Source organism: Schistocerca nitens, chromosome 5 (assembly GCF_023898315.1).
Source record: "Schistocerca nitens isolate TAMUIC-IGC-003100 chromosome 5, iqSchNite1.1, whole genome shotgun sequence".
NCBI lineage: Eukaryota > Metazoa > Arthropoda > Insecta > Orthoptera > Acrididae > Schistocerca > Schistocerca nitens.
In genome coordinates this window covers 756,887,267-756,904,852 of record NC_064618.1, presented here as the reverse complement: position 1 = coordinate 756,904,852, position 17,586 = coordinate 756,887,267, and the positions used below count along the sequence as shown (strand labels likewise).

General features: G+C 41.0%; 1 protein-coding gene across 1 annotated transcript in view; it reads right to left on the bottom strand.

The window, feature by feature from the left end:
• Positions 1 to 11,832: 11,832 nt before the first annotated feature.
• LOC126260702 (odorant receptor 82a-like) overlaps positions 11,833 to 17,586 on the bottom strand; it is a 116,470-nt gene continuing 110,716 nt past the window's right edge. Inside the window, exon 8 of the mRNA XM_049958037.1 lies at positions 11,833 to 11,889. Within this exon, the coding sequence (XP_049813994.1) occupies positions 11,833 to 11,889 (57 nt within the window). The remainder of the gene's footprint in view (positions 11,890 to 17,586) is intronic.

Below are 17,586 nucleotides of genomic sequence, written 5' to 3'. Positions count from 1 at the left end.
TATTCCGAAGGATCGATACTTACCGAGAGAATAAATACTTTCTGTGAGATCGATACTTTACGAGAGGTCGGATGTTGTCCGAAAGGACATATTTTTCGAGAGATCAGATTTTTTCCAAGAGGTCGGATATTTTCCGATAGGTCTGGATTTTTAGAGTTCAGAAATTTTCCGAGAGATCGAGAATTTTCTTGGAGACTGGATACTTTTTGAGAGATCGACACCCTTCTAAATATCGATAATTAACTAGGGTTCCACTGATTTTGTGGTATGTTATTTTACGAGTTCGATATGTATTGAGATATCATTAATTTTCGAGTGATCGATATCGTTTGAGCGATCAGTATTGATTGGTGATATGATCTATAGTAAGATCGATCATATTCGAGAGTTCGATATTATTACAAGATCACTATTATTTCAAAGATTGATAATTTTCGAGACATCAATATTTTTGTCTAATCTGAAATTTAGAGATCGATGATTCGACAATAAAGATATTTCTCGATGTATCGATAAGTAGTAGAGATCGATACTAAGTGATTGACAGCCTATTTTCGAGAGATTGATATTTTTCTGGAGATAGATATTATTCGAGAGATAGATATTGTTAGACAGGTCGATATTTCTCGAGAGACTGAAATTCTTCAAGAGCCCGATATTCATTGAGAGAGCGTTATCCTTCGAGACACGATAAAATTTAAGAGATCGATTCTTTTTTGGAAGTCAAAACCGTTCCATACATTAATAATAACGAGATATCGATAGCACACTAGAGGTAACACTCTTATAGGGATCGACACTTTTTGCGAGGTCGGGTACTTTCCGAGAGATCGATACTTTCCGAGAGATCGGATGATTCCAAAGGATCGGATATTTTTAGAGATCGGTTATTTTCCGAGATACAATTTTTTCTTAGAAACCGGATATTTTCCGAGAGATTTGATATTTTCCTCGGGATCGATAATTTTGGAGATATCAGATACTTTCTGAGAGATCGTTACTTTCATAGAGATCGGTAGTTTTCCGAGAGATCGGATATTATCCGAGAAATCGGACTATTTTCTGAGAGGTGGTATATTTTTCGAGAGGTCGATATTTCACGAGACGTCGATATTTTTCCTGAGTTGGAGTTTTTCCAAGAGATAGATATTCTTCGAGAAATAGATATTTTTCGAGAGGTTGGTATTTTTCGAGAGACTGATATTTTTCGAGAGACCGATATTCATAGAGAGACAGATATTCTTTGAAAGACCGATGTAATTCGAAAGAACGATATTCTTCGAGAGACGATACTTTTCGAGGGTTCTGTATTATTCGAGAGATCGATACTTTTTGAGAGATGATACTCTTTGACAGATCTATACAGTTCGAGAGAATGATACTCTTTGCGAGACTGATAATTTTTGAGTGGTCGATAGTATCTAAGAGATCGATGCTTTTCGAGATTACAATACTATGCGGGAGATCATTACTTTTCGAGCGATACATCCTTTGCGAGGAATCGTTACTTTTCGAGGAATCGATACTTTTAGATACTTCTTTTAACACTAGTATATTAATCATAAATAAATAGTTTTTAAGAAAATGGTGTACAAAAATCTGTTACAAAATCATCTTATTACAATGTAGAAAGAAACGTGCTTTATAGCAGTCTCAGTAATCTAGTATTTCATCCTTACATTAGCATCATCCACATTCACAACGGGGCTTACCTCTGACGGTACCTCATGTTGAATCGTTGGAGGCCGGTCTTGGTTAACAGCCAGTGGATGTGCCATTCTGTGGCAAAACGTATTCTACTGAAATTATTACGATAGTACACAGTTCCTGCCAGGAAACGTAATTGTGCTGCTGCTTCTTCCGTCCCTGCAGTCAGTAGGAAATATGCAAAACGGCACTTCTAGTGGAAATCGCACAGTGACTTATGTTTCGGGAAATAGACTGGGATGCTATCAGAACTGGGGGATAAATGATTGACACTGCAATCACTCTGTTGTACAGCAGTACACTCAGTCACTGATATCGTTATATTCCGATGATTCTGGTGTATGATCTCACAGTTAGCGGGTTCTATGAGAAGAATCATAATTCCTTCTATGTTTTATGACGCTTCTGCAGGCAAAGTTTATTGTTTGAATCTTGTTATCTTCCACTCTTTCCTTGGAGGCAAGGGTTTTCCTTGAATGTGTTATGTTCCAGTCTGTTCTCATAATATTAGCCTTTTCCCTCATCTGTCATGACCAGACATCCGTGGAGCGGTGTTCACTCTGCTAGTCTGAAGAAGTTCTCAGTATTCTGCGTACCAATACATTCTTCGATGTGTTTTTATGTAAGAATGTTTCTGCTACTGGATTTGCGATTTATTTCAGTTACCTTCAAATACTGGCCAAACAGCTCGTATAAACCTAACTGAAGAAGAGACGTGACTTCGGCGAGAGAAGTGTGTGCGAATTGATATCAATATATGGTATACAAATATATCTGTCTGTTTCCTGAGTATAAATCAGAACAATTTTGACATATAACTCCAGTGTAAATTGTCTGAAATATTGCTGTAAATGCTCTGCATCTCGACGTGTTCAGTATCTTGCTGAAAAAGGATCCAAGGGCAAACAAAGTTGCAATTATTAAAATTTTGAAGTCAAAACATTTTCGTTACTCGTCCATTTCGTTGTTCAGCTATAATTACTACTGCTAGTTTTCATTTAGTCTTCCGTACTGAGCGACTTCATTGTTACTTTTTTTCGAAGTATTATGATTTTTATTAACTCCCGTTGTACATGAGCGACCTTGTAGTGTAACAATTTTGCATTGTGGCTTTCTTATTGATTAAAATGAATTAAAGAGATTGCAACTGGTTTTGTAAGAAGTATTGGCAACAACATGGAAGAAAGGCGGAATAGATGGGAAAAGTCGACTCAGACGTAACATTGTTTTGCCTGGTATTGCCTGTGGCAGAGGCAGTTGGAACTGCAGCGGGAATGAAGGGATGTACACGCTTCAAGGGAATGGCCACGTGGTAACACCAGCCTGGCCTGGTGTGGGTTCATAAGGCTACGGCTGAGACATCTCTCGTGATCCTGTTCCACGATCCCTTGGTCTCTAATACCAGGAATATACAACACATCTCATTCGCCTGTCATACACTGATAGAGCAAATTGTTACGAACATCTGTTTATTAGACTTATGGTCCGACTGTACAACGCAATGAAGCAGCAATTTTGCAACCCGTGGGTTCGTCAAGACCCTGTTAGATGTACAGATATAGGTGGCACCAGATATCTACCTTCAGGCCACGCAGTTCCTGCATATTACGGGTCGATGGTTTGTAGGCGCGGAGCAGGCGGTCTGTACTATCCCAAATGTGTTCTAACGGTTTCAGCTCATGAGAATATGTAGGGCTAGACATCAGCGTGAGTTCACTAACAGGCTTCTCAAACCACTGTATTACATTGATAGTGACTGGGCCAAATATCTCACGAAATAAGCATCAAACGGAAAAACTACAAAGAACGAAACTCGTCTAGCTTGAAGGGGGAAACCAGATGGCGCTGCCATAGGTCACACGGATATCAACTGCGTTTTTTAAATGTTGTTGTTGTGGTCTTCAGTCCTGACACTGGTTTGATGCAGCTCTCCATGCTACTCTATTCTGTGCAAGCCTCCTCATCTCCCAGTTTCTCAAATCTATACTCAATGTTAACAAATTTCTCTTCTTCAGAAACGCTTTCCTTGCCATTGCCAGTCTACATTTTATATCCTCTCTACTTCGACCACCATCAGTTTCTTTGCTCCCCAAATAGCAAAACTCCTATACTACTTTAAGTGTCTCATTTCCTAATCTAATTCCCTCAGCATCACCCGACTTAATTCGACTACATTCCATTATCTTCGTTTTGCTTTTGTTGATGTTCATCTTATATCTTCTCTTCAAGACACTGTCCATTCCGCCGGCCGAAGTGGCCGTGCGGTTAAAGGCGCTGCAGTCTGGAACCGCAAGACCGCTACGGTCGCAGGTTCGAATCCTGCCTCGGGCATGGATGTTTGTGATGTCCTTAGGTTAGTTAGGTTTAACTAGTTCTAAGTTCTAGGGGACTAATGACCTCAGCAGTTGAGTCCCATAGTGCTCAGAGCCATTTGAACCATTTGAACCACTGTCCATTCCGTTCAACTGATCTTCCAAGACGCTTTGCTGTCTCTGACAGAATTACAATGTCATCGGCGAATCTCAAAGTTTTTATTTCTTCTCCATGGATTTTAATACCTACTCCGAATTTTTCTTTTGTTTCCTTTACTGCATGCTCAATATACAGATTGAACAACATCGGGGAGAGGCTACAACCCTGTCTCACTCCCTTCCCAACCACTGCTTCCTTTCATGCCCCTCGAGTCTTATAACTGCCATCTGGTTTCTGTACAAATTGTAAATGGCCTTTCGCTCCCTGTATCTTACCCCTTCCACCTTCAGAAATTGAAAGAGAGTATTCGAGTCAACATTGTCAAAAGCTTTCTCTAAGTCTACAAATGCTAGAAACGTAGGTTTGCCTTTCCTTAATCTATCTTCTAAGATAAGTCGTAGGGTCAGTATTGCCTCACGATTTCCAGTATTTCTACGGAAACCAAACTGATGTTCCCCGAAGTCGGCTTCTACCAGTTTTTTCATTCGTCTGTAAAGAATTCGCGTTAGTATTTTGCAGCTGTGACTTATTAAACTGGTAGTTCGGTAATTTTCACATCTGTCAACACCTGCTTTCTTTGGTATTGGAATTATTATATTCTTCTCGAAGTCTGAGGGTATTTCGCCTGTCTCATACATGTTGCTCACCAGATGGTAGAGTTTTGTCAGGACTGGCTCTCCCAAGGCCGTCAGTAGTTTTAGTGGAATATTGTCTACTCCCGGGGCCCTGTTTCGACTCAGGTCTTTCAGTACTCTGTCAAACTCTTCACGCAGTATCGTACCTGTCATTTCATCTCCATCTACATCCTCTTCCATTTCCATAAAATTCCCCTCAAGTACATCGCCCTTGTATAGACCCTCTATATACCACTTCCACCTTTCTGATTTCCCTTCATTGCTTAGAACTGGGCTTCCATCTGAGCTCTTGATATTCAGAGAAGTGGCTCTCTTTTTTATATAGGAACCGCCATTTTTATTACATATTCGTGTAGTATATAAAGAAATATGAATGTTTTAGTTGGACCACTTTTTTCGCTTTGTGATAGATGGCGCTATAATAGTCACAAACGTATAAGTACGTCGTATCACGTAACATTCCGCCAGTACGGACCGTATTTGCTTCGTGATACATTACCTGTATTAAAATGGACCGTGGGGGACTGATGACCTTAGCTGTTAAGTCCCCCTTAAACATCCCAACAACCAACCAACCAAAATGGACCGTTTACCAATTGCGGAAAAGATCGATATCGTGTTGATGTATGGCAATTGCGATCAAAATGCCCAACGGGCGTGTGGTATGTATGCTGCGCGGTATCCTGGACGACGTCATCGAAGTGTCCGGACCGTTCGCCGGGTAGTTACGTTATTTAAGGAAACAGGCAGTGTTCAGCCACATGTGAAACGTCAACCACTACCTGCAATAAATGACGATGCCCAAGTAGGTGTTTTAGCTGCTGTCGCGGCTAATCCGCGCATCAGTAGCAGACAAATTGCGCGAGAATCGGTAATCTCAAAAACGTCGGTGTTGAGAATGCTACATCAACATCGATTGCACCCATACCATATTTCTATGCACCAGGAATTGCATGGCGACGACTTTGAATGTCGTGTACAGTTCTGTCACTGTGCACAAGTGAAATTACGGGACGATGTCAGCTTTTTTGCACGCGTTCTATTTAGCGACGAAGCGTCATTCACCAACAGCGGTAACGTAAACCGGCATAATATGCACTATTGGGCAACGTAAAATCCACGATGGGTGCGTCACGTGGAACATCAGCGACGTTGGCGGGTTAATGTATGGTGCGGCATTATGGGAGGAAGGATAATTGGCCCCCATTTTATCGATGGCAATCTAAATGGTGCAATGTATGCTGATTTCCTACGTAATGTTCTACCGATGTTACTGCAAGATGTTTCACTGCATGACAGAATGGCGATGCACCTCCAACATGATGCGTGTCCGGCACCCAGTTCGCGTGCGATTGAAGTGGTATTGAACAGCACATTTCATGACAGGTGGATTCGTCGTCGAAGCACCATACCATGGCCTGCACGTGCACCGGATCTGACGTCCCCGGCTTTCTTTCTGTGGGGAAAGTTGAAGGATATTTGCTATCTACATCCACCGGCAACGCCTGACAACATGCGTCAGAGCATTGTCAATGCATGTGCGAACATAACGGAAGGCGAAGTACTCGCTGTTGAGAGGAATGTCTTTACACGTATTGCCAAATGCAATGAGGTTGACGGACATCATTTTGATCGTTTATTGCATTAATGTGGTATTTACAGGTAATCACGATGTAACAGCTTGCGTTCTCAGAAATGATAAGTTCACAAAGGTACATGTATCACATTGGAACAACCGAAATAAAATGTTCAAACGTACCTCCGTTCTGTATTTTTATTTAAAAAAACTTACCTGTTACCAAGTGTTCGTCTAAAATTGTGAGACATACGTTTGTGACTATAACAGCACCATCTACCACAAATTGAAAAAAGTGGTCCAAGTCAAACATTCATATTTCTTTACGTACTACACGCACATGTAATAAAAAATTGGGGTTCTTATTTAAAAAAAAAACGCAGTTGATATCCGTTTGACCTATGGCAGCTCCATCTAGCGGGCCAACCATAGCGCCATCTGGTTTCCCCCTTCAAGCCAGACAAGTTTCGTTCTTTGTAGTTTTTTCCTTTGACGCTTATTTCGTGAGATATTTGGCGCGATATATACATAGTCCCAAATAACATGCACGCAGTTCACAGCTGTTATGGCGAACATCATTACTACCGCACGTCCATTTTAATCTGAAATGAATGTCAGTGGCGAGGTTTATGTTTCGAGCAGCCTTTCACCTGTATTAAGGGTCCACCCATACTCGGCCATCGACATGGTGTCTCAAGGAACACGAATCATTTGGCTGGTGATATGTTTTCATTGATAAGCGTCCGAACTCGATGTCCCTTGCTCACTGTAATCTAAACTGATGAAGTCGTCAGGTGAACATGGGAACACATAGGAGTCAGCTGTTGCAGAGCCGTATGTTCAACAACGGGCGCTGACGCTGTGCTCTGGAACACTTGTGCATACATCTGTATTGCATTACGTCGTCATACCTGCGACAGATCTCGACCTATCCTGGTTTAGAGGGCGTGGACGTCTAGTATCTTGACGAGTGCTCGTTTTTTCAGCACTCTACAACAATTTGCCATAGATACTCGACGTTAGCACACGTACGGCCGACCAGGTTCGCTGTTTACCGAGATCCTCGTTCTCAGGCGCCTGGTGTAATATCCACGACACTATGTTCTAGCCACAAGATGTTAAAATGAACTAAGTGAACAAACTTCAATAAATATTATTGATACTACGTATAAAAGGACTGCATCGTGTAAAAATGAAAATAATTATTCCATTATTTCTGTAATAATTTAATTTCTGTGTGAATTAAAATTATTATCAGAGAACTACACTGATGGAGAACGACAATTATAATCTTTTTTGTTATCTGTGTGACAACTGTGTTTCTGTAGTTCTTTCTGTGCTAACCGATCAACTGTTCGGACGTGAGACGTGTGAGGTCTGTAAAGAGAAAACCAGTAACTATATATTGTTAATTATTATTTGAAAAATAGAGTCGCTATTGTCTAGACGTGGATTTGTATTTATTTCAGTTGTAATCCAATCTAATTAATGTTTTTAAGTGTTAATTTTCAGTTCCGCAATCAGGAGCGCAGCCATTAGCGCTAGTAACTTCCAGCGGAGTTTACTAAAAGCTGGTATAAAAAATACGTCGGTATTTATCATTGAAAATGATTTTAAATGCTAAAGAATAGAGATAAAGACTTGAGGAGGTTTATCTAAATATATACCTTGATAACATAAATCGAGTATAACAATAGACAAATTGACTGTCTTCTGTCTGCCGCCATCTTAGCAAAAATATCTCCACGGCAGTTTTGAATCGATAATTTTAACAAACATAAATGTTGTTAGAAATAAAATGAATGGAAATATGTGCACCGGTGGTCCCGAATCTACTTTAAAAGACAGAATTCAACTCAGATTGAATCCTTAATTACAGTGCTCACAGCACGTTACGTAATATCAATTTCTTATTTCCTGATGTATGAGGCCTAATTATTTCGAATGATTTACATGAAATATTTTAATAGGAGACATACGTCAGTGTTGTGCGCGGGTAGTATTTTGTGACTAAATGTTCCGTTTGCTAGAGAAAAGTGCTTCCATGTTAAGTAACAGTTGTGTAAAATCTGATAAACGATATGCAATTTAGTGCCGCTCACACGACTTTACAGAAAACATTTCTACACAACGTCAAGTGGAGATTTCTTTAGCAGAGTGACATATATTAGCCGGGATAATCATTTTTGAGATCAAACAAATTGTTACGCTGACAATGGGTATCTGGTTTTATATATATATATTTTTTATCTACCTCAAATATCACTTATAAGTAATTAAAGTCACGAAATACTATAAACCGGTTTCGCCACACTGGCCATAGCAGGCTGTCCTTTCTCAAAGCCTTAATGTCAGTATATTTTCTCATTCGCTGCCCGTATAATTGCTAGAATGATTCTCTATTCGCCTCTGCTTACTCGTACGGACTTTCCTTGCGGCGACAAATGCCCGTAGCGCCTCCAGGCGCTATTCAGGATCGCGGTGTATAACGTTCATAAAGTTTTCCCTCCTCAGTGTATGTCTTTGTCGCTCCTGCATCAGTTGACGGACGCTTTTCGTCAGCCATAGCAGATCATCACCAAAAAACGTGAGTGTTTTTGTGCGTCGATTTACCCCTAAATCTTTCATTGGCATTTGTAACAAATATGAGTATCTTACCTGTAGCAAACTGTTTCATTTATAATTAATTGCAAGTGATGTTCCAATGTTGAAGTTTTTGTTATATGTTAAAGAAAATACCCCCAAGTAAAATTTAGGGGGCAAATACTTTGAGATGACAAAATCGTTTCTTAACAAAATTCTTTAAAAAACAAAAGATAAATTTTGCTGCATGCTGTTTTCATCATGACTCACCTGCATGGTGTATCGAGTGTTATCAAAGATTTAGAACAGGTAGTAGTTTGATGACCATATTAAGTCAGACGTGAGAGAAAAATTGTAAATTGTTGTGCATGCACAATCCCTACCGGTGCACTGTCATGTTTGTCTGCGATCTTAATTACACCATCTGAAGCAGATATCATGTTGTGTATGACTTTCAGAGTAATTTAACCATGTTTTTTAATTGCTATATAGTTCAAAACTACTTTTTTCTGTAGTGGGTGTATCTTGCGCCGTAGTAACTGGACCTTAGGTAAATAGTAGCTTTGTGTTGTCAAGTTGCTACGGTCTACAAATTTCCTAATTACGCTGGTGACCATACTGTATACTAAATTACTGTTTGGCAACTTTTGACGCTGCCTGATATTATGTGTTCTAATTTTATTGCGCTTTTAATTTAGGCATATCCTGGTGCTTTTTTGCCATCTGCTGATGTGACCTTCGATGAACGTCTCGAACGTGGTGTTTAAAATAACAGTCTCTTATTGCCTTCACTCCCACGGTCACTTAATAACCTCACTGCATCCGTAGCTGTATGGAGGGTTCTTCAATTGAAACTAAATGAGTTTAGAAAATTCTTGTAGTATGTTAAGTAGAATATTGATTCGCACTGATTACAACTCAGAGAAGTGAATTAGTTCTCTGACAAGAGAGACATCGCTATGTGCCAGGGATATAATCTATCTTGTTTCCCTGTAAATAACAATAACAAATAATTAAGGCGAAACGACCAACGATCTCTTCGGCGCATATGCCTACCAGTCTCGACCTCTTAGGGGAATCGGCGAGATGCCGCGAGTAATGAGGATAAACGACAAGGGACACTACATTAGTAAAGGTAGTGTATGGATAAGTTGAGAATTTGGGTCTGACGGGAGGCGTACTACGGTAGTCCGCGCAGCTGTAATGACCAACATGTCTCAGAGGTAGCTCATCGTGTTCGGTCAGAGGCTTAGTTGCCCTCTGTAATAAACAGCTGAGTGAATGGACCAACGACGGACTTGAACAAGCCTCATGGGACGTCCGCCCCGAACAAATACAACGACCGCTAACTAACAAAATGAGATTGAAAAGAACTGCGGTCAGAGTATCTGCCTAGGATGTTGGAGACCCGGATTCGAATCCCAGTCCGGCCCAAATTTTCAACTTTCCCCTTTGATTTTAATAAATGCTCGCTCGCAGCCAATGTCTGTAATTCATTTATGTCTTTATTTACTTTTATTTTTGTACTCCTATTAAAGAGGCAGACGTCCCCTTTCTGACTCCTGTTTAAAAACAGTACATGTAAAGTGTAGCTGAGAATAAAGATACAAATTTCGATGATTTACATTAGAACAAAATTATACTACCATATTTTAGTAATACTTAATAGGACAATAATACCAATAAATGTTAAAAATGTAGTTCTCATTACAAATAGATGCGTCATGAAACAAGCAGATAAATATAGTTCATTATAGGGTTAAAACAGGTGTGATACAGTTGAAGGCAGTAAAACTATCGAAAAGGAAAACTGATAATAAACCGTACTATCCAGATAAACACTGTTCATAGCAAGGCTTATCTTATGGACATCCGTTTGATCATAGAGTGCTTCTTATATTCTAGTGTAACGTCAAGTATAAGATGGGGTTCTATGGAAAGCAGGGTGGTTAACACATGTATATTCTCCAACGCAGCAATAAAAGAAGTACTACTCAATGATTGTGTGATACTTGCACATATTTCTGTTCATTACGTTATTAATGCGTGGACATTATGTGAAACTTTACACTACTTAGGGAGTTGTCAAGGTACTACCCAATACAGAACATGAAGATTTAAAAGTTCTGCCTAACGCATGGACTCTTCAAAGGACGATGTGAGTGGAGGGTGGAGGAAAGAGTGACAGTGGTGAGTGTACAGACTCGTCTTACACTCCAAGTTATCTGCAAATGCCGTGCACGTCAAGTTTCACGGTGATGGAGCCTTCTTAATTGGTGGATTTTTTGTACTAAGAAGACATTTAAATACTATGATGGAAGTGGTTCGAGTGCTTGTGAAATCAGTGAAGTTCGAAGGAAACTTTATGATTCCTCACGAACAGTAATATTCTAATAACACTTGTATCGTATTATTTTATTGTGGACGGTGATTACCAAACTATCGTGATGCATACTGTTGCAGTTCCTTGAGTAGTTAATGTTATAACACACGGCCATAGCTTGAATTTAATGAATTTGGATTCTGTTACTTATTTGGTGTTAACACAAGTAATATAAAGCATGTTGGAGAGAGATTTTAATTTAATATATTTTCGGTTGTATCATCTTCTTGGCTAAAAGAGTAAATACGAGCGACCACGAAACGGTTGTTTTCTCTGTTCTCTGATTGTCTTTCCTCTAAAACTTGTGGAAGGTTTTGCATAGCATTAATTTCCCATGTTAAGTCCTTTTTTGTGACTTTAGGAATAGATGGTTCTTAATTGATGAATTTTGTTATTCACTAACAGCTTCTGACATCTGGTGTTAACTACGTACTAAGTTACATAAAGTTATGTGTCGATGTGGGTGCTGACGCCGTTCACTTGTTGCTGATCTCCCTCAGTACCGCGAAGTATGACAATGAGGCGTTCATCAGCTGAAACCAAAACACACCAGAACAAACCATCATTTACATATGTGGGGTGCACAACGTAAGTCAGCAGTCTAAACTTAAACCAAATTTTGCCACATTACGAAATTCAGGTGCAGTACATATTTTAATTCGACCTTTAAACATCTACATCACACAATGCATTGAAAAGTTACGTTTAATAATTTACCAATTGTTTTAGGGTACGGTATAAGTAATCTGATAAACAGTTTGTGTCTACTAATTCAAAAAACGTCTGTAAACTAGGCACAAATTATGTTTCTTGTTTCTGTTTATAAATCCAATCCAAGCTGACAGTACTGAGAAATTTCACCTGAGAATTTTAAATTTAATTTTGCAAATTCTTGACTTAGCAGTAGAAGACAGCAATATTTATCATTTGGGTTTGCGACAACGGACATGAACCATTGTCTCTTGATCACTTTTCGTAATTATCCCACCTTTGATATTCTTGTGTCGGTGTTTTCTAGTAAAATTTCTCAACTGCTTTCAACGTTGAGATGTAAGGCTCTTTATAAGCTGGATTTTTAAAATGTGAAAATAAAATATTGAAAGTCATAAGGAAAAAATAGCCACAAAAATAATTTTTAGAGATCATAAATAGAAAAATAAATAAGACAGTGAATGAAACAACACTAGAAAAGTGATCTTTACATACTGCTGCTTGATGCTAAACTAAGAATTATGTCGGCACATATCACACAGAGTAGAAACTGTTGGACGTGAGAACGTATAAGGCGTAGAACAAAACTATGAGATACAGGAAAATGAATAACGAAAGAGGAAAGGAGACGTAAGCATAAGGGAATAACAGGAATGTCTTTTGTATGTGAATGGAAAGAAGATCATTTCTGTCCTATGCGGCAAAACAGCCCCTTACTTTAGCCTTGTACTTCTCTTTAAGTCTGCTACAAGTGTTAAGTTTATCATCGCTTGTACTATAAATGGAATGGTAAAAATCTAGTTCACGCACGAGATAACGAGAGGTGCCATAGAAAATTTTCAAGACATTAAAAGCTGACTAAAATTCTTATGGACTGTGCAGAAATAACAGTAATCGCAGGAAACATTTACATACAAATAAGTTAAACGTTGTTTCGGAGAATAAAAAATTTAAGTGTTGGACTGAAGACTATAAATGTGGGGCTTACATGAAGTGCAGGAGAAACTACAGGATGGCGAAAGAAGTTCGTTGTTTAACGTACAGCGGAGAAGAATTGTGATTGTAGAGTAGAAAGTGGAGGAGGAGGATGGGGTTGGTTGGATGAAACAAGTGATCCAATGATCAGCTCAGATTCAGACAAAACTCAGAGTGATCTGTCCTCACACAGTTAACACCAGTTAACACACCTCGTTAGACGGAACCGTTTAAAATGTTATGCCAGCTCATGGCAAAAGGCTGAAAAATAGGAGACTTACCACCAAGTCTCCATGCAAGCGGAGCAAAGCACGGCTAAATGATTGTGAAAACTATTGAACACGCAGGAGGGTAATGTATATCGCTACGGTGGCATTCGAATAACAGTACGTGCCACCTGGTCTGTGCGGGGGCGCGAGTACCACAGGAACTTAGTTCGTCGTTGGTCCTTGCCTTGCTTAAGGTTCCTCTAGCTGCTCTTGGGAACACCATAAAGTACTCTTCAGCTATAACGTTCCACCATGATGTACAATGTATACCTTCGAGAGCAATAACACCTACTCACATATGTGGCTTAAGTAGTTCACCACACGTTTAGCTCAGATAACAGTGTCGCTTACAACAGGACACACAGTGTGATGATTAAGAGAGGGAGAGGAAATTGCTTTTGGAAAGATGTCATCTTTTTATATACGTAAATAATTACAATATGCAGCAAATACACTAAAAACTGTCAGGCTCTTGAGAAATATCACACTACTATTAGAAACAACTACATTAAACAGAGCTACTACAGAAAGCGAATTGTGACAGAAACACACAACGGCTATAATTCTAGCAAAGGTACTGTACAAGCCCTAATGATTGAAGAGAGCGGGAAGACGTTGGAAAGACGGACATTAATAACATATTGAAGACAATGAACAGCGACCACGAGAAGGCAACTGCATTTGTCGTAACCTTGTGTTCTTCAGCCTCGTTTCAGCGTATAATAAATGGATTCATCCACCCGAGAGTGAGCTCATATGTCGAATGCGACGTTTCAAGTACCACCACTATGGACAAATCACTGTAGCATGAGCTGGACGTGGTACCTGCGAAAAGTTTGGGCATGGTGCACATGCAGTACCCTTTATTCAACTCCTCTGCTTTGCCTGACCTACAAAGGTAACCGTGGTACTTAGAGCAGTGACTGCCATGTTTTTATAGATGAAAGTAAAACTTTGGATATTAAAATCACAAGGTGAATCTCTTCTTGGAAGCCAAATAGTTGTGTATTCTTCAGAGAGTACCTAGATTTGTAACATAATTTTCGTCAGTAGCTAACACATCGCCGAAAAAAGAAATCAGTGTTTCTCAATGCAAACTATCAACTGAAGTGCAAGGATACCTTCAATGGTGGAGTTACCCTAAACGCAGTTGTCTCCACCACTCCAGAAAATTTATATATCAACGTATTTCACAGGCTGCAGATACATCCCTACAGGCTGGCTGATTTAATATCAGCGACAAAGTCACCACTGTCTCCAAGGAATGGAAAGGCATTCTGAGGAGGCCGAGAGCTAAACTAAACAGCCGAGAGGCATCAAAAGGTGTTGCTCTAGTCTCGTGTAGCGCATCTGATGGAAGTGTCCTACGATACAGATGTCTGCCAGAAGTAATCAACAAGCCGCTCTAAAAGCTCCCCGTTTGTCGAAATGTCGTCTCTCCGACAGAAAAATAGTAGCAAAAAAATTTGTAACCCCACAGATTAAATGGTTCCTGTTCTATAGTGCTGTACAAATGTGTTCAGGGCACAAGATAGAGTTTTAACACATTGTAAACAATTGCGTTTCTGTTTACAGCTTTTTTTTTAAAGAGAAACTACCTTATAAACCAGGAAAACGACCCACCACGGAGAAATTATCCGAATCCTGTGGAAATCGGTACATAGGATGTACATGCAGAGACGAGCAATGATTACAGTTTCAGAAACATTGAATAATTTATTGAAGAGAAAATTTTCGCAAACTGAACAAATCCAAAACGCGTTGGTGCACCTCTGGCAGTTGTTCGGCTTGGCATTGACTGGCAGAATTGTTGGATGTCCTCCTGAGAGATATCGTACCAAATGCTGTCTTCGACCACGAATCTCACTGAATGGAGCTATCCTGGGCTTACTTTCCAGCAAAATAATGCCGTGCGCACACGGCGAGAGTTTTTACTGCTTTTCTTCGTGCTTGCGAAAACCCTTCCTTTGGAAGCAGGATCGCCGGATCGCTTCCCAACTGAGAAAGTCTGGAGCCTTGTGGGCAGGGCCCTCCAACAGCTCAGGATTCCAGCTAACGTGCCGACTGGACTGAATTTTCACGATATTCCTCAGGAGGAACTCAGACAATTCCATAAATCTATATCATGCCAAAGAACTGCAAGGTCGGAAGTGGTCCATCGCATAAATGACTTCAACAATTTGTGAAGCTCTTTCTCTTGAATAAATCATCCAGTGTTTCTAAACTTGTAATCATTTGTTTGTCTGCTCATGTACATCACATTTACTGACTTCTGTCCCATTCGGATAATTCCTTCCTGGTGCGCCTTTTTTTCTTAGTGCACCTGAGAACCATGCACTAAGGCTGTAGTCTTCACAGAAAATACGATAGAAGAAGGGTTATCTATCTTCTAGGTGAAGCGTTTCACTCCTTGCCTCTCCCTTTCATCCTAAGGTGGCTGTTACAGTACGAGAACAGAACAGAGTTACTGTGTGTTACCTACACCTTCCCAACCCCGCCCTCCCTCCTCTCACTCCCCTCACCGACAGTTTGTGTCAATTTTTGGCGTCGTACGGAGTTTCTCCCGCCTTCCCTACATCTAAGCCCCGTCAACCTTCTGTTCGCGGACGTCACTAAATTCCTACCTTTCGGCTCGTTGTCTGCGATCCCTCAACACCCTCCGTGTCCTGAATGGTACCTCCTGGGGAGCGGACCGAGTGGTCCTTCTCCGCCTATATTGCGCCTTAGTGCGATCGAAATAGTCTATGCCCGGCCGTCTATTCTTCGGCGTCTCTGTCCACCATCGTGGATTGCGTTTAGCGTCTGGAGCTTTTTACACCAGCCCTGTGGAAAGCCTTTATGCTGAGACTGCTGAACCTCCGCTGTCAAATCGGCGAGCTGTCCTTCTGAGTCGCTATGCTAGCCATCTGTCTTCCATGCCTGCTAATCTGGCCCATGACCATTTTTGCGACGTCTCTTTGGATTTAGGGTATGCATGCCGCCCTTCCTCCCTACTACCACCGGGAATCTGCTTCCGTCATCTGCTACGTTCTCTTTCCTTCCACTTTCCTAAGACTTTCTTGACAACTTGGGGTACTGCACCGCCTTGGCTCCGTCCCGGACCTGCCTCCTTCGTGACCTTTGTCAGTTTCCCAAGGATGGTACCCCTTCTCTCGTTTATCGTCGGGCATTTGCTGTTCAATGCGCACAAATGAAGGATGCCACATTTGTTTACAATGACGGCTCAAAAACAGCATTTGGTGTTGGGAGTGCCTATATTGTTGGCGACACTCCTGATCGATTTCGGCTTCCCGACCAGTGTTCGGTTTTTACTGCGGAGCTTTACGCTGTTCTCCAGGCTGTCCAGTACATCCGTCGCCATAAGCGGATACAGTATGTTATCTGCTGAGATTCGCTCAGCTCTCATCTCAGTCTCCAAGCTCTCTACCCTGTCCAGCCTATGGTCCACCGGAGTCAGAACTGCCTCCACTTCCTCCACTTGCAGGGCGTCTCTGTGGCGTTCCTCTGAATCCCAGGACACGTTGGTATCCGTGGAAACGAGGCGGCCGATATAGCGGCCAAGGCTGCAGTCTTTCTTCTTCAGCCTGCTGTTCGCATGGTTCCCTTCGCCGATCTACGGAGTGTTTTATGTCGTCGTGTTGCTCTTTTATGGCACGCACATTGGTCTACACTTGCAATAATAAATTGCGAGACGTGAAGCTTTTCCCTGTGCTTGGGCCTCTTCCTCCCGAACTCGTCGTCGGGAGGAGGTAATTTTAACTAGACTCCGGATAGGGCACTGTCTTTTTAGTCATAGACATCTTTTAAGTGGCGATCCTCCCCCGCTTTGTCCCCACTGCTCTCAACTGTGGACGGTGAGACACCTTTTACTTGAGTGCCCCTGTTTTACTCCGTTACGTGCCAGTCTACAGCTGTCGCCTTATATATCTTCCATGTTAGCAGATGACATGCGCTCATCCGATCGCGTTCTTGAATTTATTAGTGTGCGTGAGATGACGTCAGTCATTTGAAGATGTTTTTGGGGACAAACAACCCCCCCACCCCTTCTATAGTGGTTCTTTAAGCTTTCCTTCTGTTTTTTAGTTTCCACACTATTTTTGAGTTTCGCTCTCATTGCTGCTGGTTTCCAGTTTGGTTTCCTTACCTGTTCCTAAGCCACAGACTGGGCGCTAATGACCGTAGTAGTTTTGCGACCGAAAACCATAACAAAAAATATCCCCTCCCAGAGCCACCCAGTGTGTTGACAAAGAGACTCACTAATCTTATTGCGAAACT